This window comes from Ambystoma mexicanum, chromosome 4q (assembly GCF_040938575.1).
Source record: "Ambystoma mexicanum isolate Mex_15411 chromosome 4q, UKY_AmexF1_1, whole genome shotgun sequence".
Classification (NCBI taxonomy): domain Eukaryota; kingdom Metazoa; phylum Chordata; class Amphibia; order Caudata; family Ambystomatidae; genus Ambystoma; species Ambystoma mexicanum.
In genome coordinates this window covers 979,768,249-979,791,126 of record NC_090928.1, presented here as the reverse complement: position 1 = coordinate 979,791,126, position 22,878 = coordinate 979,768,249, and the positions used below count along the sequence as shown (strand labels likewise).

At 43.1% G+C, this 22,878-nt stretch overlaps 1 protein-coding gene across 1 annotated transcript in view; it reads right to left on the bottom strand.

Annotated features, from left to right (window-relative positions):
- LOC138468123 (putative deoxyribonuclease tatdn3-A) overlaps positions 1-22,878 on the bottom strand; it is a 1,043,131-nt gene that overhangs the window by 567,135 nt on the left and 453,118 nt on the right. The window contains exon 5 of the mRNA XM_069608540.1: positions 21,816-21,878. Coding sequence (XP_069464641.1) covers positions 21,816-21,878 — 63 coding nt within the window. The remainder of the gene's footprint in view (positions 1-21,815; positions 21,879-22,878) is intronic.

Genomic DNA, 22,878 nt, shown 5'->3' with positions numbered 1-22,878 from the left:
ACACACAAATGCCTCCACAACCAAGCCCCTCGTTACCTGGCAAACAGATTCTCTTTTCACAATTCCACCAGACCTCGCAGAGCGGCCCAAGCCAACTGCCTTGTCATCCCGCGTTTTAATCTCCAAAGATCAGGTGGAACCAGCTTCCCCATCCTGGCAGCCAAACTTTGGAACTCACTTCCCAATGACCTTAGAGCAGAACCTTCCTTCCTGAAATTCAAACACCTTACCAAAGCTTGGCTATCCGCCCAAGACAGCTAACACCAGCTTACTGCCCTACTTGCACTTTGACCTACTCTGCATCCATTATTAACTATCCTGTAAATCACTGCCTTATCTATATTCGCTTGAATGTATATTTTGTAAATTTTGTAAATCTTCTTGTAATACTCCTGTAATACTCTGTCACATGCCTTGTCATGCCTTCATCTTGTTGTAACTAAGTTAAGCGCCCGGTTGCCCCTGGGCCTGGTGCGCTATAGAAATAAATAAAATACTAAAAATACTAAATACATACCTCCCGGGCATGTTTAACCAGAGATCTGGTGTTTAACCACAAACATGCTAGTTAAGAAACCGGGATAAAAGAGCGTTTAACAGCCTTTTGTGCCAGGGGTCCGACCTCTGGCATTTGAGAAGCCAAGGCAGCATTATCAGGTAAGGCTGGGGAAGCATCCATCAATATCCCATCAGATACTCCCTGATCTCTCACTGCCTGAAAAGGAGGTGGTGCAGGAACGGCTATTTCTGTATCCACGATAGTAACATTATACATAAGAGGTATGATCAACATGGGGATCTGGACATACCAGCGCCTCCTCGGCAGCCCTGACACCAGGAGCATTGAGATATTTCTAGCGGCCGCTATTGCCGACAGAACTTCTGAAATCCCCATGGAGACTGATTGCACCAGCAGCGTAGAAGGCCCACTACGGCCCGAACATGGACCGGCACAGATCGTCTTGACCCTTTTTTGCCGGCGCGTTCATGCCGGGTTTCTGATCAAATACATGCTCTGAACTACAAAACTGAGGGGAATTGTAGTTCAGCAGCACGTAAAAACACGTGCGTGTAGAGCGTTGCTCTGATTCAAGTCGCACGGCTTAAAAACACAAACAGTAGATAAAGCTTTAAAAATAGAGCACCGATATGCCAATAAAAGCAGTGCAATGAAATATACTGAGATTAACTGTTCTATCATAACATTGGCATAGGTAGTAATAGTTGCAGAAGAAAATGAGGACTTTCATTAAACATTAAAAGACAATTCTACTATCGAACCTCAAAACACACAATGCAATTCATGTTTGCTTTTCTATGTAATTTGTCTAGGTTTTTTTGTTTTTAACATTTAAATATATTCACGAGAGATCAAATGGCCAAACCTTAGAGAAATAATGAAGGGTGTATTCTGTCACAATGCAGAAAGCTTCAGCATGGCAATGATTTCCATACAGTTTTTGCACATGTCGAGCGGATGTTGCATCCATTTTACTCTTTTGCAAAGGAGAAAAGTTATTTTTACTCTCTTAAAATTACATTTACTCTCAAAGTTTAAAAACAAGGAGTAAAATACAGCCACCTCAAAATCTTACCTGGAGCACTGGCTGTTACACTGTACCAGTACTGTGTCTCTGTTACATTGTACCAGTACCTTTTCTCTGTTACCATGGGTCAGTTGTTTGCCTCGGTTACCTTCTGCTAGTTCCTCCTTTCCTGTTCTAAACTCTTTTTCCCTTTTTAGGGCTCTTAGTGTCTGGTAAGTGTTCTATGGTGTCCACACCCATACCTCTGTGTATTCCTTTGTACAGAGATTGGTTCCTATATTCTAGGAGGCAATCTCTGCCCATTCCTTAGTCTTATTTTACCTGTAGTCTATAGTGTATTTCATGTAACAGTGTGTTGCGTTCATTTCCCACAGAAGGCCGCCACTGTATGTTCCGGCTGGACCCACACTTGCTTGTCTTGTGCAAGAACACTCCTTGTTTGTGCCTTAGGGTCCAGATACAGAAGCCACTCTTGCTGACCCCTTCCATGGACTTGCATGGTGTGATGCCTGTAAGAGCACATGCAGAGAGGCATTGAGCTTCCCTTATTTCTGTGGGTAGTCCCCAGTCTAGCCTGTGTACACACCCATAGTGGGATTCCTCATCGTTTGTCCAGTTCATGGTTCCCATTCCCTTCTTCTTCACCATCAAGATCTGCCCTTTCTTCCTGTTCCATTGTTCTGATTTACCTTCTCTGTTCTTTCTTCTTGCTTACCCTCCTGCTGTATCTTGCCTGTCCCCTTATAACAGCGTAGCCACCCCAAACCTACCTGGGTGCTCTGTGTATTCTCTGACAGTCATCAGGTGAAGGGTATTTGGCCTAGAATGATGGCATGACAGCCTCAGTCCATTTCTCCTAGATGGACAAGGCAATAGCCTCCTGCAGCTACCTAGGTAAGACCTCAAGGATCACTCCTATTGCCCTAAGGGCTGGGCTGCAAACGTTTGAGTAGGTATTCTCTCAGGTACTACAGTACTCCCAGGTAGAATTTCTAAGCCTTCTACCAAGGTCTAGTCTTGTATAGAAAGCCTTAATTTAATTAAGTCTGGTGGTCTTACTAATCCCACATGGCTTGGACTATAAAACCCAAATAGCTTTTTCTTCGTTTTCGTTGACTTCAGGTTTATTTAGCCAGTAGTCACTAGTACTGTTAGGAAAACCCAAAGGTCTTATTGGAAGTATTGGAAATTACATCATCCTTATTACTTAAAACAGAAACCAAGATGGCGACTATTTGGTTCCCTTTTTGTGAACCAACAGCGCAGATTTAGTTCTCCTCAAGATGGCGACCTCCTCTCTCCCAGTACCATATCTTTCCCGCACGGGAGCAGGTAGGTGCGTCGCTACTCGCTCCACACCTTGTGCAGCCACTTGTACCACACTCACTTTCTAAGCATTGCTCTTACCTTTCTTCCGTTCCGACTATGGTAATTCTGTTCTTACTCTCAGTTATATCCACCTTTTTCTTCCTTTCCTCCAAGCTGCTTCTTAGCTTGCCTTTCCTTCAGTTTTACTGGCTTTAGCCCCAATTATTACCTCTCGAGCCTGCTCTTTTACCACGGCTCCTCCGCCTCTGGTGTTTTCCTTGCGACTTTGCTCCTGTCTCACGGAGTCTTCCAATTACGGCAGACATAGCTCCTTGCCGTATTCTTCTTCAATGACGGCAAACTACAGTATACGGCATTACAGCTTCAACTGCTGCTGAGCTCGATTAACCGAACACCCGTAAGAACGCTGACATCGGGTTTTATTCCCCGGAGGGTTTCCTGAGGGGGCCGCCCACGAGGCGCTGGGAGCCCAGATTTTGCTCTCTTCAGCACTTTCTGGGATGTATTCCATTACTTCGAACTGAAGACCGGAAAAGAAATACCAGCGTAAGAAGAGACCGCCCCGTGAGTACTCATTGTTGTGCTATCGTTAAGAGATAGCGACGCCATGTATCAGCAAGTACAACAATTAATCACAGCAGTCCAGGCTCTCAACAAAGAGGTACATTCCTTAAGAAATGAGAACAATACATTGCGTCAATTGGTTACTTCCCGAACTGAACTACCTCCAGGACCTTTACCGATGGGGAAGATTGACGGCAATCCCAAAAGGCTAAAGGAATACCTGGATTCCTGTACAGTTCAATTTACATTGAAACCCACCTTTTTTCCTACAGACAGAGCCAAGGTCAGTTTTATGATCTCTAACATGTCCGGCAATGCCCTGGCTTGGGCCACTCCCCTTGTTACCACCAATAACCAATTAATGGATTCAGTGGCAGGATTCATCAATAGCGTTCAGGCCATGTTTGGCAGAAAGGAACTGGTGGTCACGGCCCAAGAACAAATTGTGGATTTAAGGCAAGGAAACACTGACCTCCTCTCGTTTATCACTCAGTTTAAACAATTAGCCACTGAAACCGCATGGTCAGACGATGCGCTCATTACCATTTTCAGACGAAATGTTTGTGAAGAACTGAAAGATGAATTATCTCGGGTTACTAGACCCCAAAACTTGGCTGAATTGATATCTCTGGTCCTCCAGATGGATTATCGGATTCAGCAAAGAAACTCTGAAAGACACAAAAGTCGGAATAAAGTGTCAGTCTTTGTGTCGCATACTGAATCCCCGAAAACATCTAGCAAACGCGACGATGGTGAGCCCATGCAAGCAGGAACCGCATGTGGTCCATTATTACTTGAGGAAAGGCTCAGAAGAAAGACAATGGGGTTGTGTATGTATTGCGGTTCTGACAAACACACCTTACCCGACTGCACAGTAGCACCTCCCCGACGCTCGGGAAATGAATCCGCCCGTCCATGAAGGGAACCATGAACGGGTACTGCAAGAAAAGTTCCCTGGACTGTCTGCCTACCTCTCAAAATATGGTAGTAATACCGGTTACCCTTCAATTACAAGACAATATAGTGAGAGAGGTTCCTGCCTTGATCGATTGTGGAGCTGCAGGATTATTTATGGACTCTGAATGGGCCAGACAAAACCGATTCCAACGGCTAACCAAATCCATTTCAGTGCCAGTAGAAGGAGTTGACGGAAACCCGCTGCTCTCAGGTCCCATACAAGAAAACACCTTGGAAATTACCATGAACATAGCTTCACATCAAGAAAGGATTGATTTTGACATGATAAGGGCAGCCCATTAGCCGTTGTTTCTGGGGCTTCCTTGGCTGGTAAAGCACAACCCGTACATAAATTGGGCTGCTGGCACACTCTTCTTAGGATCTGAAGGCTGTCTTTCTAAATGTTTACCCAAAGGAGCGGTGGGGTTGTTCACGGCTCCACTCCAAGAAGAACCAAACTCCAAACACCAGTATGTTTCTAATCTGAATATTGTACCAGAATGCTACCAAGAATACCATCAAGTCTTTTCCAATGAGGAATTCAAAGAACTCCCACCTCATCGCAGCGACGACTGCTCAATCGAACTCTTACCTGACAAACAGGTACCTTTTGGTAGAATGTATACCTTATACGAACCCGAAAAAGAGGCCTTATAGGAATACCTGCAAACCAACCTCCATCATGGATTGATCACTGAATCCAAAAGCTCAGCAGGCGCTTCGCTTTTCTTTATCCCTAAAAAAGACTGCAAGGAATTAAGACCTTGTATCGATTACAGGGGTTTGAATCAAGTGACCCGCAAGGTATCCATTGCTGCTTATTCAGGATATCCTAGAAGCAGTCAGGGGCGCTTCTCTTTTCACAAAATGGGATTTATGAGGGGCTTATCACCTCATCAGAATAAAACAGGGGGATGAGTGGAAGACTGCATTTCGCACCCCCTTTGGACATTACGAGTATAGGGTGATGCCTTTCGGTTTAGCTAATGCTCCTTCTGTGTTCCAAAGATTTGTAGACCATCTTTTTTCCGATGTACTCCTGCATTCCCTTAGCGTCTATTTAGACGACATTCTAATTTTCTCAAAAAATCTACCAGAACACATTCAACATGTGACGGAAGTTCTGAAAAGACTGCAAGATAACCACTTCTATGCGAAGCTTCTAAAAGTGCTCATTCCACCAATCCACCATACCTTATCTGGGATATATCCTTTCCGCTGACGGTGCAGCTATGGATCCAAGAAAGGTCGAGGCTATTCTTCATTGGAAGACACCTCCTAACACTAAAGAAATACAAAGGGTCTTGGGATTTTCCAACTTTTATAGAAAATGTATCCCTAGATTCTCCTTATTTATCAAACCACTGACCTCCCTCCTCAACTAAGGGACATGATTCTACTGGAACCAAGAAGCTCAGCAAGCTTTTGAATATCTAAAAAAAGCCTTTACCTCTGCACCCATCCTAAGACTCCCGGATCAGTCTCGTCCTTTCATCTTGGAAACTGATGCTTCCTCTACAGCTATCGGAGGGGTACTTAAACAGAAATTGAGTAAAGGAATTGAACATCCAATCGTCTACATGTCCAAAACACTTAAATCCTCTGAGAGCAATTGCACTGTTTTGGAAAAGGAATTATTGGCCATAAAGAGAGCCTGTCAGGAATGGAGACACCTTCTGCTAAGAGCAAGACATCCTGTATTGATCAGGACTGATCACCGAAATCTGAAAGCTTTGCAAAATTTTGAGTGCCAAAATAGTCGACAAGCCCGCTGGGCTTATTTCTTTTTATCATATGACATGATAATTACCTATATTCCAGGAACCAACAACCAAATTGCAGATGCCCTTTCTCGCAGCTCTGAAGCAGAGGATATTCCGGGTACAACAGAAAAAATGTTTCCCAAAACTACATTTATCCACTTTGTTTCCTCCTTACTACTTACTACAAACATTGTTTGTCGATGCTATTTTTTCGACATGATCACTATAAACCACTGCAAACATCAGCACTACTTTGCCAAGAAAAAGCTGCAGGAAAATAGACATCCAAATATGTTTTCGACATACAAACTGTTGAATGCAAAAGCATCCACAACCTATATTGTACATGGAAAAGTGCAATTCCATTGAAAACAGTCAATCAACAATATACATAGACTGGTTTCATTGGAAATGTACTTTTACATGTAAATAGTAGCATTTCCATGCTTTTTTTTGCAACTTTACAACGTTACATGGCGCTGTCCAGTGCTGAAATTTCAGAACTGGCCAGCTCCTTGTACCGTTTTAAAGTTTTTCTGTATATTGGGGGGGTTTCTCCCAGCCCCTCCAGCCCCCACGACCACCCCCCCCGCAACCCTAACCCTAGCCCTAGCCCTAACTCTAACCCTAATGTAACCCTTAAGCTAACCCTATCCCCAACCCTGACCCTAATGTAACCCTTAATCTAACCCTAGCCCCAACCCTAACCCTAATGTAACCCTTAAGATAACCCTAACCCCAACCCTAACCCTAATGTAACCCTAAGATAACCCTAGCCCCAACCCTAACCCTAATGTAACCCTAAGCTAACCCCAACCCTAACCCTAATGTAACCCTTAAACTAACCCTAGCCCCAACCCTAACCCTAACCCTAACCCTAATGTAACCCTTAATCTAACCCTAGCCCCAACCCTAACCCTAATGTAACCCTAAGCTAACCCTAACCCTAAGGTAACCATAAGGTAACCCTAAGCTAACCATAGCCCCAACCCTAACCCTTACCCTAATGTAACCCCTAATCTAACCCTGGCCCCAACCCTAACCCTAACACAACCCTAACCCTAACCCTAATCTAACCCCTAATCATAACTTTATATTTCGATGGATCCATCAATTTTTTTTCAACGGAATGGCCATTCTATGGAATGGTATTTAGATGAAAAAAATTAGATGATTTGCTGTTAGATGCATTGTCATTCGATGGAATGACTGGATACCGCTTGCAGTAACACCATTTTTTCACCAGTCCAGGTAGGAATACCTCTATCACCTCCACAAGGGCCATGCACTTTCCTTTGCACTACATGACACAGAGCAAATAATGCAGGGGAGCTCTCAGGAACCCTCTATGTACCCCCTGCAGTGGTGGCTTCGTCAGCCTTCAGAGATCTCCAATCTTTCGTTAGAGCAAATGAACAGGTGACCTCATCACAGAACATAATACCTACCACCTGCCACTACATCATGAATATGGGAGGAAGCAGTGAAATGTAGTCACAGAGCATCATTGCACTGCACCCATCCATATGAGTTTCTGATTGTCGGATGTACAATGTTAGACAGTTCCATGCATGGCAGTTTATATGGCTTATGAATATTGTGACAAATCTGAGGAATATGACCCTTCTCCCCAAGGGAGAGCCATCCCTTTTGGGACTAAGGAGGGGATCCTGCTACGCAACGGGACAGGGAAAGCGAGATCCCACTTGGGGTAGCCCCCCTCTGGAGGCACGGAATGCCCAAATAACAATCCCATCCCACCTCCCATTATGTCTAATTCCTCAATGATTATTAGTTACATGGGGGTTAAACAAGGTAACAATGTACAGGGCCCCTTTCACGTGGATGGCTTAGTTTCTAACCTGTACTTGTTACCACCTTCTGAGGAAGACCAGGACCAATGACATCGTCACTTACCTTCAAGTGAGGAACTCAAATAACACTGGATGCCAGCAACAGTAGAGAGAAGCAGCTGGAGCGTGAGAAACACTGTCCTGTACAGCTACGTAGAGGAGGTAACCCCTACCTCACAGGTAGGAGGAAGAACCACATCATTAGAGTGGTCGGCATAGACTCGAAGAAGCCCGCAGAACTCAGAGACCCTAGTACTGCCACAGGCAACGGAACCGAGGTGCAGCCAGGAGCAGCAGGCTGACCACCCACCGAAGAGACGTCCAGGGCCCGGCCGTCATGAAACAGGGCCACCGATGAGAGAGACCCAACCATGCAGACCGCAGCCAGGTCTGAACCGTGGAAGCAACACTGACCAAAGACACTGAAGCTACACTGCTGCAGGGTAAAGAGGTACACAACGTTGTATCAAGAGCGGGTGGAGGGAGGCGAGGTAACAGCAAAGCCCAGATGGTGCTACGAATCAGTATTATTTATTTATTTATTTATTTATTTATTTATTTATTTATGGCATTTGTTATACGCCCAGACCCTGGGGTATCACGGCACAGGTTCAAGAAATCTGGTTACAATGGAGGAAGTGTTTAGTTACATACAGGATACAGCACCTATTGGTTAGTACATTTGGGTTGCAGACTACAAGGGGTACCTAGACATAATTACATTTACCACGTACAGTCATGAAGTAGTTAGTTGGTACAGTGTTTAGGAAAGGATGTGGGGGTGGGCAGAACAGGGTTGTGTGGTTAGAAGGGTGGGCAGAGAGGATGCTCCTGATTAGTATCTGTTGAAAAGTCAAGTTTTCAAGGATTTCTTAAACTGGTGGTGGGAAGGCCCATTTCTGGTGAGGATTGGAAGGGAGTTCCAGTTTTGGGCGCCATCGCTGGAAAGCTGCCCCCTCCTGCTCTAGTGGATTTAAATCGTGGTTCGAAGAGTTGGGAGCTGTTGTTGGATCTCAATGTTCTGGTGGACTTCGAGACGTGGATGGCGTTGCTGAGTTAAGAGGGTGCCATCTTGGTCAGGCACTTATGAGTAATACTGATGGTTTTGAAGATGATTCTAGCTTTCCCGGGAAGCCAGTGTACTTCCCTCCAGGCGGTGGAAATGTGGTCGGATTTGTTTATGCCAAGGACAGCTCACAGTGCTTTATTTTGCAGTAACTGAAGTTTTGCTAGATTAGTATTAGAGGTTCCTAACAGTAGTACATTACAATAGTCTAATTTAGAAAGGAGGAGTGCACTAGCAAGAGTAATGTAGTTTTGAGGATTTAGAAATTGCAGACTTACGGCAATGAGTTTAGCAGTGTAGGAAGTGAATGATGAGGGCACTGATCTGTTTGGTCATTGTAAGATTGGTGTATAAATAGATACCCAGCGTTTTAACCTGATTGAGGAATTTTATGGATGACCCATCGATAGTGAAGGCTGAGTAATCAGAGTGGAGAGATTTGATTTTGGCAGGTGAGCATCTCACTCTTCTCATCGTTGAGACATAGACTATATGTGGCCATCCAGTTTTGGATAATGGCATATAGTTTGTTTACTGTGATTGTGTCTTGTTCAAGATTGCCTGTGATGGGGATTAGAATCTGGGTGTCATCAGCGAAATTCGTGTAGATGACACCCATGGCATCTAGTGCTGCAAATAGTAGTTTAGTATAGGCATTATAGAGGGTAGGCGAGAGGCAAGATCCTTGCGTCACCTATATAGGGCCTGGGATGGGTCAGCGGCTTCCTTTCCTATCGAAATCTAGAGGTCCGGTCTGAAAGAAAGGATTTAACTCAGAGTGTGGCTTCCTGTGAGAAGTGGAAGTTTTCTGACAGAATGTTGCAGAGTTTGTCATGGTCCAGCATACCTCAGAAGTGGGTGGAAAGGCTGAACAGGCACATAGCCCATGCAGGGCTGAGTGTGAGAATACTCTGGGTTGTGGGGGTTGAGCAAAGCAAGTTACTGAGTAGAACAGAAGAGGCCTGTTGCCCACGCAGGGCTGAATATAAGTATACCCTATGAGGGGTTGCACAATGAAAGTTACCAAGCAGGGCTGAAGGGGCCTGTAGCTCAAGCAGGGCTGACCATAGAAGTAATCCAGGAAGAGTCGAGAGAAGAAAGCTACCATGCAGGGCTGAGCATGCCCGTAACCCATCCAGGGTTGAGAAACCACTTACCCCACAAGGGGCGGAACGAGGTTGAGAAGGTGAAACATTCAGACAAGACAAGGAGTGAACTTTCGTTTCTTTTGTAATTGCCAATCAATACAGATACGGAAGAGATTTCCTAGGAGACAGGATAAAGACTGTAGTATATGACAAGGACATTCTCTTGACCTAAAAGAAAGCTGAGAGACATTTGTTTTTTGTGTAGAACTTTTTGGATACGTGATCCAGAAGTGGAGATGATCGTAAGAACTCTTGGTGGAGATAATCAAAAAACAGCCTTGACTAAACTACTACCAGGGGAAAGTGACCCTATCCTAAGCTCAAGGTTAGGTTCTCTTTTCTTTCTTTCCAAAGTGATAGGCTAGTTGGTAGGTTAGAATAGATTTGGAATGGGGACAGTTTTTATGTGTGGGAAATCCTGACAAGCAACACGTTTGTTGCTTTGTAGTGTAGGGGCCCCAGTTTAATCCATCAATAAAAAGCATTGTGAACCATGTCCTCATGTCCTTCACCCATGTCTGATTTACCACAAGATTCACTAGCCAGCCATGGCCTCTGTATTGCATTGCAGTGGGGATCTGATTAAGAGGCAAATGTCTGAATTAAACAGCAGTTCTCCTTTTTTTTGCAAAGTTGTTCTGTGCCAAATCACCACCGTAATAGTCTCAGAGTGCCTAGGCTTGCCCAACAAGTGTCATATTGTGCCCCGCCAGTGGTTCCCAGACTGTAGTATATGAGGAAAGGGATTATGTTATGGAGTGAGTGGAGGAAGAAAAGTAGGGGTAACAAATAAAAGGCTAACTAGTAGGTGAACTATAAAAGGGCAAAGTTTGTGAAGGTTTGGATAAATTGGAAGTTAAGAGTATGTTCAAAGGTCTCTGTAGATAAGGTATACTTTACTTAAGGCAAAGTTTCATAACAAATATTAAAAACTGTAGTGAATTTCCTGTCATGGATGGCTTTAATAAGTGCACAAACTCAGGGAAAAGAAGTTCAAGGGTTTTTAATTTCTTTATTTTTGTTTCTCAAGCTGTGTTTATGTATGCTGGGAAGATAGTCGGTTGATCGGACTAAGGGGTGTCCCTGACTGATTCCTCAACCTCCCGTGGGCTCTTGCCACCCTAACCTATGCTTCCATATTCCCTAGTGGTTGAATGAAACTAACAATCGTTAATCCCTACTGTTCAATCTATCCCAGTCTGGTATTGGGGGCCTAAAGGCAGAGGATTTATCTATCTTGTTCCCTCCAGGATTTTCTATGGCCTTCCTTCTCTTCTGGTAATCCACAATATGATCAATGATGTTTAAGATAGTGCCTTTCTCCTTACTCTCACTCTCTATTGTTCCTTTCCGTGATATTAGCCCGATTTACTCTCCCCTTGTTCTCCTCTTACCCGCTCTCCTATCTAGCTCTTTCTTCACCTCCTTCCTAGGTCCTCTCTTTTTTGCCACTTAGTGCGTTCTACCTCCAATCTCCCCTACTTCTACCTTTCTCTCCCTCTCCTTTTTTGTACCTCTGGTGTTCCCACTCTTCTCCTCCTACTACTCCCTTGTGTCTCCAACCTCCCCCTCTACAAATGTCTCTTTTTCTCTTTCACTCTCTCTTTCACCTTCCCCTGTCCAATCTCTAGTTCCACCCTCTACTATCACTCTCTCCTACCTCTAACCACCCTCCTTTCTATCACTCACTCAATCCTACAATCTCACTGCCACAACGTTAACCTTCCATGCTTGATAGCACTGTCTCTCACATCCAATCCCTAACCTTCACTCATATCCAACTACTCCCCAAGCTCCACCATCCGCCATTCAAAGGGTCTCTCTGTCCACCACCACACCTCCTAACCCCACCCAAACACCCTTCACCCTCTGGTTCTCTGGATCCTCCCCTTTACCACTGGTTCTCTGCCTCACCTGACCATTTCCGCCAATCTAATCCTAGGCATTTCCCAGGGGCTGAGGTCTGATGGAGCACTTTGCTTTAAAAAAGAAAGCTTGGCCCTATCTCCTTTTCGTTTACAGGTGTTCACGCTGTTTTGGTAGGTAGATCAGGTTGGCATGTTATGCCTTGGAAAGGTTTAGTCTGTGCCAGTGAGAGGGAAGCTGGTGAGAACAAGAGAGTGTTGGTCGATGTATTTCCCCCATCTGCTCATTGCATTTGTTTGCCGCTGTGTTGAATTCTGGATCTTGCCGTTTTGAAAAGGGCAGAAGAGAACTCCGGACAGAAAAGAGGCTGGAAGATATTGTATAACTGGCAGTGGTAACCAATGCAACAAACAAGGCACATTCAGGGGGTCAGGACTGGGGCCCCGAAACCCCTCACCTTGCCGCTGGGGTAGGATCACATCTGGCAAGCACCTGGCAGGCAGTCTACCACAAGTCGGGAGGGGTCCCTGTAACCTCCTGACAGGGTCAAGCCCCTGATCCTTTCACAGGCCACAAGATGGATTTGAGAGGTGCTCTAACAATCACTTGAAGCACGACAGCTTTTTGCCTAGGATTATATTTCATTTCTGACGCGTGAAGGGCGACTGCATACAACCCTGCTGTTTGGCTGTTTGCTGCTTTGTTGCTGTAATCCTCCCCACAGCATGGATTCTCGGACATTACTAAATACCCGCTGTGTAAGTTAAGGAGCCGCAGTCCTGTCTACGGCTACAAACCCCCTATGATACAATTTACCTAAAAGTGATACTGACCCTCACAGCCGACTTCTTTTGCATTTTGTGTGCTCACCACCGTCTCGGCTGCAGCATTTAACGAAGACCTATAACCCTCTTCTTATTCCGATTATGTTAGGAATATACTAAGTGGTACAGGGACGGTCTTCCCGCAATCGTAACTACATTCAATCTAGGCTAGCCCAAGCTGAGTGAAAGTGCCTTCTGCACCCTCTCCTCCGTGGTATCATACAGCTTTACAAGGAGAACTCTATTCTGGGGACAAAACAGATCGATTAATATTCACGATCAAGATCTGAACTTACCTGATACCTTCTGTTACTAGTCCCTAATCTATCCGCCTCAGGAATGCTGGAACCGCTGTAAACCCTCTGACCCTTATAGGTGGCATACGGAGACCGATTCAGATGCGGCACCCTCCACACTCAAACGCTGTGAAAAAAAAACGCCTCTGAGGACTGCGGGCCTCCGGCCTTTGACTCAGTAGCGCAGCATATATCGCGGTTTGATACCTGCCACATCCTGACTCTTCAGAAGCTAGCAATTTAAACAAGGACGCCAGACCCTCCACACTTAAACGTTGTGAAATACAACCGGCTGTGAGGACTGCGGGCCTCCGGCCTTTGACTCAGTAGCTTGGCATATATCCCGGTTTGAAACCTGCCACAAGCTGACCCTTCAGAAGGTAGAGATCTAACTAAGGACGCCAGACCCCTCTGCAAACACTGCATCTGGCAGACAGGATCCAACGGAACTCTCAAAAGGTTCACGGCATCAGCCCACAATCTGTGCATGCCGCAATAAATGACACCCAAAGCGGCCCTCATAAAAGATAACGTTCAAAAGCGCTGTCCACTACCATTCCCCCCAAAAAAATACGTACAAAAACTCAGAGCTCTACTAAAAAAGATCAAGACACAAAAAACTAATCACAAATAAGCCCCTTCTCTAATGTACCACAGTTAAACTGTTCGACCTTCTATGGATCTGACAATGCCCAAGATGATCGAGGCGTGGCATTAGAGAAACGAAATCAAATGAAAAAGAATGTTCCCAATATTGACGAATTTAAAAAAGATGGTATCTCTCCTTCTAGAGCAATCCAAGAAAGAATGCATGCTGCCTAATTTCGCCACTGACGAAAGAAACGGCGAACCCCCAGACAACTTGCTACTCAATGGAGTAAATAGGCCGATATCAACAGACAGCAGCCACACTCCATTTACCCCTCAATAGCACAATAGACCAAGACAGAAAATGGAATCTACCTCCTTACATAAAGAAGAATGCTCACGTGAAAATCTAGAAAGTCAAGAAAAACAAAGCGATGAGGTTGATTACCAGCATGACAAGATGATATAATCACCTCAACCTGAGAGACACTTGCAACCACACTCTTCGAACCATGATGGAACAGACGCTGTCGACTTACCGACAACAACTATTCGCTTTTTACCACCCCCTTCCTGGAACCCTGCAATAGGTGAGCACTATACACCGATGATCTCACAAAGGGACAAGGCAGCCTTGGCAAAGAAACAATGGCAATCCCTGTATGAAAGCAAGCGTCTCTCACAGGACATAGCAAATTCACTCTCTGTCCAATGGAATCCAAAGACTGCCCGATTATCCCTGAACATGATAGAGATCGAAGCACTTCTGCAAACCAAGAAAAACAAATTCAGACATTCTTAACATGATACTTCAACTTCCATGCCACAGCCAAGTCCTCTAGATGATCGCCCCAGGCACCACATCCCAAAAGCAGAAGATCTAAAACTGAAATACTCAACGCTTATGCCATCGCATACAAAAACGATCACTCCGTCTGAGTTATACGACATGAACACACACAAGCATATGAGTGCCAATATACCACCTCCAGCGGAGCATATGCCATCAATCCCCACCACTATGCAGGACCTCCAGAACATGCTTATTGCCGTAACATCCCAAACAATGATTCTTTTTTTAAATGCAAGAAGCATGTGTAGAGGCGAGTAAAGATCAAGCCACACTTCTTGCCCTCATCCATGCAAAGCAGATCTTTATTAAATCCTTCGTCCACAAAATCGAAGACCGTCAGGATTATGAGGCCGAAACAAGTAAGATGTGGCAATCACGCCTTTCAGATATTGCCAGAAATGACAGGGCTGACAATACACAACTAACTTCACCCCTAATAACTATGATGACTTCCACCAAACGAATGACTGCTCCGCAATTAACTGAGCCACAGATTAGCTATAATCAAACCAACAATGGCACACAAAATAAATTTGCAAGAAACATCTTACCTGTGCCAATTATGCCAAGTTCGGAAGACCCCACCAACACACCCCATCACATTCAGTCCTAAGTCACAAAATGCAAAGGCTCAAAAGAAAACCAGAACAAAAAAAAGACAAGTCGGCTGTAGAGCCTTTCTCAGAAACCTCACCGTGCCTAAACCAACAATTCAAAAACCACCCATGAAAACCTCACTTGGCACAACCGTTCCATCAATACAACCACCAATCGAGACAGGAAATGGATCCTCGACGCCTCGAGGAAAAGGGCGAACTGAAGATTTAACCGAGGAAGCGTAACTAGATATGCTGCTAAACCTGACACAGCATTTCGATGAGGAACTAGATATCTCAGAAGAAGCGCAGATTGAACCAAGTGACTCCTCTCTCGTAATTGTGGATGAATATGAGAAATCACGCTCAATGCAGCAATCGCAGATGACTCTGTCGTGTGAAGACATATCCAACACTACATTCGATTCAGACGGAACACACTCAAATCATACTAGAATCGACGTCTCTCATATCCAATCACCATCATCCTCAAATCAAACACCAAATACCGGAATATCACAACCAATATTCGTTAACCCGCGGAAAACTACAATCTCACAAGCAGTATTTCTGAAAAGAACACAAAAACATGCAGATTAACTGATTCTTAACCGAACAAATGTCTTGTGCTTATTCAAAGCAATCCCCAACTAATCACCACACAAGACATCTTGACAGTAAACTTTACGGATGAGAGACATCTGGATAGAATTCAACTACTTCTCACCTCTACCAGTACAAAACAACTCATCATTAACCAAAATAACATACTATCTTCACTCGGATTTGAAGTAGACAATGTTGAACCACAAAAAGAAGCAGAAATGGAAAAAAACTTTAGAAAAAAAAAGGATTCCTATCAAAACATGCTACTCATCCAGATAAACAACAAAGAGCAACAAGAGATGAAAACTCTCAAAGAAATATTTGGGCCAGAGAAAACAGGCATCAAGAGCTCTACAAGACTAAACAAAAGCATTTTGACCACAATGACCATCAGATACGGAGGGTAATGGATTGGTCACAAACAACATACTCCGAGCGATGTGATAATACTCAATAACCATCACTGCAACAATTTGATTCCACACTCTCATTATGTTCATGGAACACGCAAGGAAACAGCCATCTATTCAGAGAACAGTCCCACGATTTGATGCATCTAAGAATCATGGATCATAACCCAACCGATTTGTGACAGTTATATTTTCATGATGACACCTGTGATAACCAGCAAATAAGGGCGACCATATGCTGGATTATTGACCTTAATTAAAGTGTGCAGTAACCTCAAAATCGTCGAATCAATTTATATCAACAAATGGGTTCAAATAACTGTACTGAGTTTAGTTAAGGAAGATACAACCCACAAACTCAAACTACTCGGAACAGTTAATAACTACCGGAACCCAGTGGCTATTGCAGACGAAATATACATCGACAAAGTTTGCACCGGCATTGACGATATCGCCCTAAGATATCCAAAGATCAATGTAATATTATGTGGGGACCTGAATCTGCACTTGTATGACCACGCCGGCAAGGTATTAGAAACAAAATAAATGTCTTCAGGTGCCCAACGCTGGCTCAATGAAATGTCAACCAGAGGTCTCTCCAGAGTGAACTTTTTGGACAAAGTCACACTCAAACCGTCGCACATATGGTCCCGAGGCTCTTCTGGTGCCACCATTGATTACATCTTTTTAACCGAACAGATCCACTCAAAACGTTTCCAAGTCGAAAACGTGAAAGCTGACAACAGTGATCATTCAATATTGACAATCACGTGGCAAACGTATATTCCGCTGAAAGAAAAACTTAAACTTCCAGAACTGACTAAATACGAGTCTGAACAGATTAAAAATTTCCCGCGAAAATTTGAGAAAACTGTCGGACCAAATACAGTAATTGCCCGTCAGACACTCAATGACTGAATTATCCACAGCTACTGAATAGCTTCAAACTCCTCCAAACATCAGTAAATCAAAAGAACCAATATCACACACATGCATATTCAAGCGCAATTGCTAACAAGAAAAATTAGTTGAGACGCGAAGTTAAAAAGATAAGGCGACTTCCTCAAATAAACCATGGAAAAATAAGATTACTCAAGCAGCAATACAAAAACTGGATGAAGAGCAATAGAGCTTTGCAAAGCCAAAATGATGCTGAAACAATGCTGCTCGCATTAAATAAGCGTAATACGAGAGTTCCGTGGAAACTACTGAACCTCAAATGGTCTCCACAGTTAAAATAAAAAATAAATAATCATTTTGTATTTATATAGCGCTACGAAACCTCAGGTATCTGAGTGCTGCTTATTATTACCCACGGTGTGTGTGGTGCTCATTTATCGACCTCGGAAGGATGAAAGGCTGAGTTTGGCCCTGCCAAGATTTGAACCTGCGTCAGCAGGCTCTGCACAGATGTCAAAGTGAGCGCTCTACGCGCTGTGCTATCGGACTGGCTAAAATGTTCTCAAACGTGGATGAACAGAGCTGGAAATCACATTTCCTGAGCCTCTATAAGGATAACACTACTGAAGAAAACCACACCAGTTATCGACAAAAAAATCCCTGGTCTTTCACCTGGGAGACTGAAGACATTGAGAAAGTGATCATCAAATTAAATCCATCATGAGCGCCGGGTCCCGATGGCCTCTCCAATGAAATCATTAAAGCAAATAAAACTATCTGGATAGACATCTGTTCTCACATCTTCAGTACAATTGACAAAACCAAGACCATTCCTCCATCATGGCAAAAAGCGGTATTGTTAGCAATCTATAAAAAGGGAGACACAAAAGACCCATGTAACTACAGCCCTATCGCCCTTTTAGACCCATTGGGAAAGATTTTTGCCAACATACTTCTGGAGAAACTAAATACCTGGGCCAAAGCAAATCAAATATTTGCAAAAAGACAAACTGGTTTTGTAAAGCATGTCGGTACAAATATGAATTTATTTCTCTTAAACTTGCTAAAGCAAGAGGCAATCTACAACAAAAGACACATTTTCGCAGCATTTATCGACCTTAAATTGGCTTTTGACTTAGTAAACAGTACACAGCTGTGGACCAAACTACATCAATGGGGATGCCCGGGCAGGATATTGGAGCCATTGAAGCTACTCTACGATAACACATCTATTAGAGTTAGGCTATCAAAAGACGGCACAGTCTCAGACGCCATTCCAACATTTAATGGCCTCAAGCAAGGTTGCCCATTATCAGCAACGTTATTCAATCTATTCACGGCTGATTATGAAACTGAGGCCAACACCCCGATGGCAAATCCTCCAAAGTTAAATGCAACAAGCATTCCATGCATTATGTACAGAGATGATATTGTTTTATGCTCTCAAACACCAAGGTCTCCAAACAGCAATGTCAAAACTAGAGGACTATATGAAAGCGAATCATCTTGAAATAAACACCCAAAAGTCGAAAGTCATGCTGCTAGCTCCGACCCGTAAGACAAGTAAGCAAGTGAAAACAATGTTCTTCAACCAACAGCCCTTAGCTTGAGTAACAACTGTAAAATACCTGGGAATGTGGGTGAACCAATCACCAACAGAATCCAGCTGGGGTAATTTCCTCCAAACGAAAACTCTCTCACTAGCCCGCCAAGGTCGTCTCCTACATCTTAAATATGGGACATTTTCAATGCAACCAATCACAACGTTTTACAGGCAAAAAGTTGTGGCAATCCTTCTTTACGGAAGTGAATCAATGATTAATCTAGATGGAACGATATGGCCCCGTTTAGAAGGCCTTTTTTGGAGGAAAGTTTTATCATTACTTCAGTCTTTCCCAATGGTCCGTATCAGATATGAACTGGCACTCCAATCGCTGAAATCACTCCACATATGGAGAAAACTAGATTTATATAGGAAACTCATTACCGATCTCTACATCCCGGCACTAGAAATATTCCAAGGAAAAGAAAATACAACACAAGCAACTACTCTGCTGGCCTGGGAAAAACATATGGAAGACATTAGAATCTTGTCAGATATCTCAACAGAATTGCTAACACTCCACCCGGAAAAAACAAAAAAACGAATCGCCCAAAGCGACTGGATAGCGACTATAGAGACTAAAGCAAAATACAAACTTAACCAAGAATGTAAATTTGATACCCATCCAGTAAACTGTCTCCAACGCTTTCCATCGACTCAAGGAACTACTGTCAACTACGAATCTTCTACCAAAGGATATGGGCTTCTGCAGATTCTGCAATCAAGTAAACAAGCTTGAAACTCTGAAGCATATTATCATCTCTTGTACAGCCCTGATTGACACAAAAATGCGCGTTAGAGACATGCACTTAACCGCATCAACCCAACTGACAACTGAAGATCAAATTTCTTCAGGGTGGATCACAAAAAGAAATCTTCACCATTGTGTACTTTCTAAAAATAATTTTAGAAGATAAAAGGCAATAAGAAAGAAACATTCTATGTATATTTTAATTGATCCTTAACCTGAAAACTGGCATAACCAAACATGAAAGTTTTAATATCTAAACCAAATCATTTTAATATACAAAAAAGAAACTATATTCTTTTTCTTTCTGTAAATAACTGCAATGCATATGTTCTGTTGATACCTTAATATTATGTGTTTTAATCAGACAGTGCTGATTATTCTACAGCCTTAAAAACGGGGCGATGGAATATTTGCTGTTTAAAGTACAAATTCCTGCTCATATTCCGAACTTCATTTTGAACCACCAGAAAACTGTTTTTTTCTGCCTTGCCATGTCCCTGGTATTGACTTAGTGAAAGGACTTTGCTCTCCCCCTCCATGGCCATCTGTTTCCTGGAGTGTGGCAGCCATCTTGCTTACTCTTGTTGTTTGAAGAGCTGTAACATCAGCAGTACAGCTAATTCTGTATTGTAACCTTCATTCCAATGGGTTTTACTGCCATGAGGCTTCAGGTACGAGTGTTTGACAAAGGGTATTATCCTTCCCGGTTATTTGCCTGTTGGGTACTCTGCAGTTTTGCTTGGCTAACATATTGAGTGATTCATCACATTATCAGAATTTTGAGTCTTTTTTACTTCCTGTGAACCCTTCAAACTTGTTCGGAGATTTGTTTGGGGAAGTTTGAGATCACCCAGGGCTAAAACCTCTGCCATTCCCCCACTTGTCGTATAACATACAGGGTCTGCCAGGGCAGTGGGGTATGTGAAACCCTTTTTTCTATTTTTCCCCCTTTTTTCTATAGAACAAAATAAATACATTATTCTTGAGGTGGTGAAAGAGGAGGGATGCTGTGGGGATCAGTGGAGGGTGTGGAGGCATATGCGTGTTTTTAGGGGTGGGTTATTTTGAACCCAAAAATTGCCCAGATAATATTTTAGGGATATAGAATGTTTAGCTTTGCCTACTGTGAATATTCATGGCACACTTTTGTTTATGGGGAAGATTGCCCTGCCTTATTCTAGCATGCATGAACAGAATGGTGTCAATGTTGGTATTCAGTATCTCTTCCAGGCATGTGTGCGCCATGGCGAAAAGTGGGCTATCGTGGCCATATAAACATTCCAGCTGAGTGTCCAACTCCAAAAACCTGTTTATCTACCAATTGTGCAGACCACTAAAGATTCATATCAGAGCACATCTATTCATGGATTAGTATCTCTTGCTGCTGTTTTTCTCCCTCCCCTCCCCAATCCTTTGTTTCCTCTCCTCATCACTTCCCACGTTCTTGCCCCCCCGGCATGTTGTGGGCTTGGTCTGCTCCATATAAACATTTCGATAAAAGGTGGGGTGTTGGTCCAAGCTGATTTGTTTACGATGCAGAATAAGATTTTTCCCATTTGCTGGTGAAAGAAGGTAGGACTCAGTCTGTATTTGTCCGAATTTTCCTACCCACAATGCGCTCGTGTGGCTGCGAACTGGAGGTGAACTTCCAGTGTAGCCTACTGGGTGCTGCTGTGACATGTGTGACTTGGCACAAATGGTTTATTCTAGATTACATATATGAAGTCATTTCATCTACATTAGGCAAGGTGCCATACCAATGAAGTCAAATTGGTTCCATGTAATAATGTCGCCACAAAAATCTCTCGCCATGCAAAAATATCGCCGAAAAATTGTAGTTTTTTGTGGCGACATTATTGCATGGAACATGCGGGGGACACCCCCGCAACCCCCAAACTTTGTTTTATTTATTTATTTATTTGCCCCTGTCCCCATATATATGGTCACCCATATAATATTGCCGCGACCTTTTCCATGCCATATTATTTACTGCGACCATATATATGGGGATAATATTACCTGATACCGTCAAATCACTAGAAATTGGCAACCTGTAACAGACAATATATATGGGGATTTCCATTTTTAAAAACAGACAGAAGTTTACTAAAGACTCTTTGTTGAAGAACCAATGGATTTAAGCTTCCTTTACACTCCACCCTGGAGGCATCATGGCTGATGCACTCCCCTATGTTTAAAAGGCTACTGTATAATGGAGGATTTTCCTCCCCAATTCCACAGAAACAGTGATTCTCATTGTTAGGACAATAGAAAAAACAGGTTTCAGCACTTTACCTCTCCAATGGCAACCAGTTTATCTTTATACTTCTCAAACATCGGCAAGGCTGGCTCCAAATCCTGCAAGAGAGAACACATGTGTGACTTTCCATATGAGAATTGACCACCTTGGGTAGGCTTTTGTACAGTAGTTGCAGGCGACTGGTCTCATCTTGAAACTTGTGGCCCCAATCATGTTGAAATGGAAATTCTGCTTTGTAAACCTGCCAACGTGTTCACATGTTTAGGGGTAATGGTTATAGAAATGATGTCTTCAAGAAATATTGATCATTGGCCTGCAAATTTAAGTAGTGTGCCTGATGACACAAAACTGCACTGATTTTTATGTGAAATATTTACACTCTGGCTATATATGCATAGAGGTCCATCACCTTGAATCGAGTTTTGAATTCATACTCACAAATATATACATATATCTACTGAATAGAAGCCTGTAAATATTTTTCTTATAATACATGGCAGTCTGCAATATTTGTATAAATGTCTGGAATTATTTGTTATTACAGGCTAGTTGTCACATCACAACTGACCTGTAATAAGAAAATGACAGCACAACTGCACCGTAATCAGTTATTACACTTCACATGTGATGTCACAATGCCTGCTGCTTGAGTCAGCAAAAGTCAAAATTCCAGCTGCCACTGCAGGAGTTAATTAAAGCCGTTACAAGCTTTCAAAATTCCTTGCTTGTTAAATAGCTTTGTGACACCTTACGATGATTAATTGCCAAGGAACTGTTTATGGTAGAATGTTAAATTTGGGCACTGCTGAAGTCTAACACGTGAGCAAAAAGCTGCATGTACTTCCCTTAAAGTACAAAATGAAAACGTTCTTCGCTGCATTTTAGTAAAAGGTTTAAAACTATTTTTATGCAATACATTCAAAGCTGCATATTGGCTTTTTTTTTGTTTTAAATCCAAGCATAGTCTACATTGATTATATGGATCAGCAAATGGAAGATCTTTTACAGTAGATTAAGCAAGAGGCCAGGTAGTAAAGGGGATGACAGTGGGTAGCCATATATTATTATAATTAGTAAAATACCCCCTAATCTATGTAA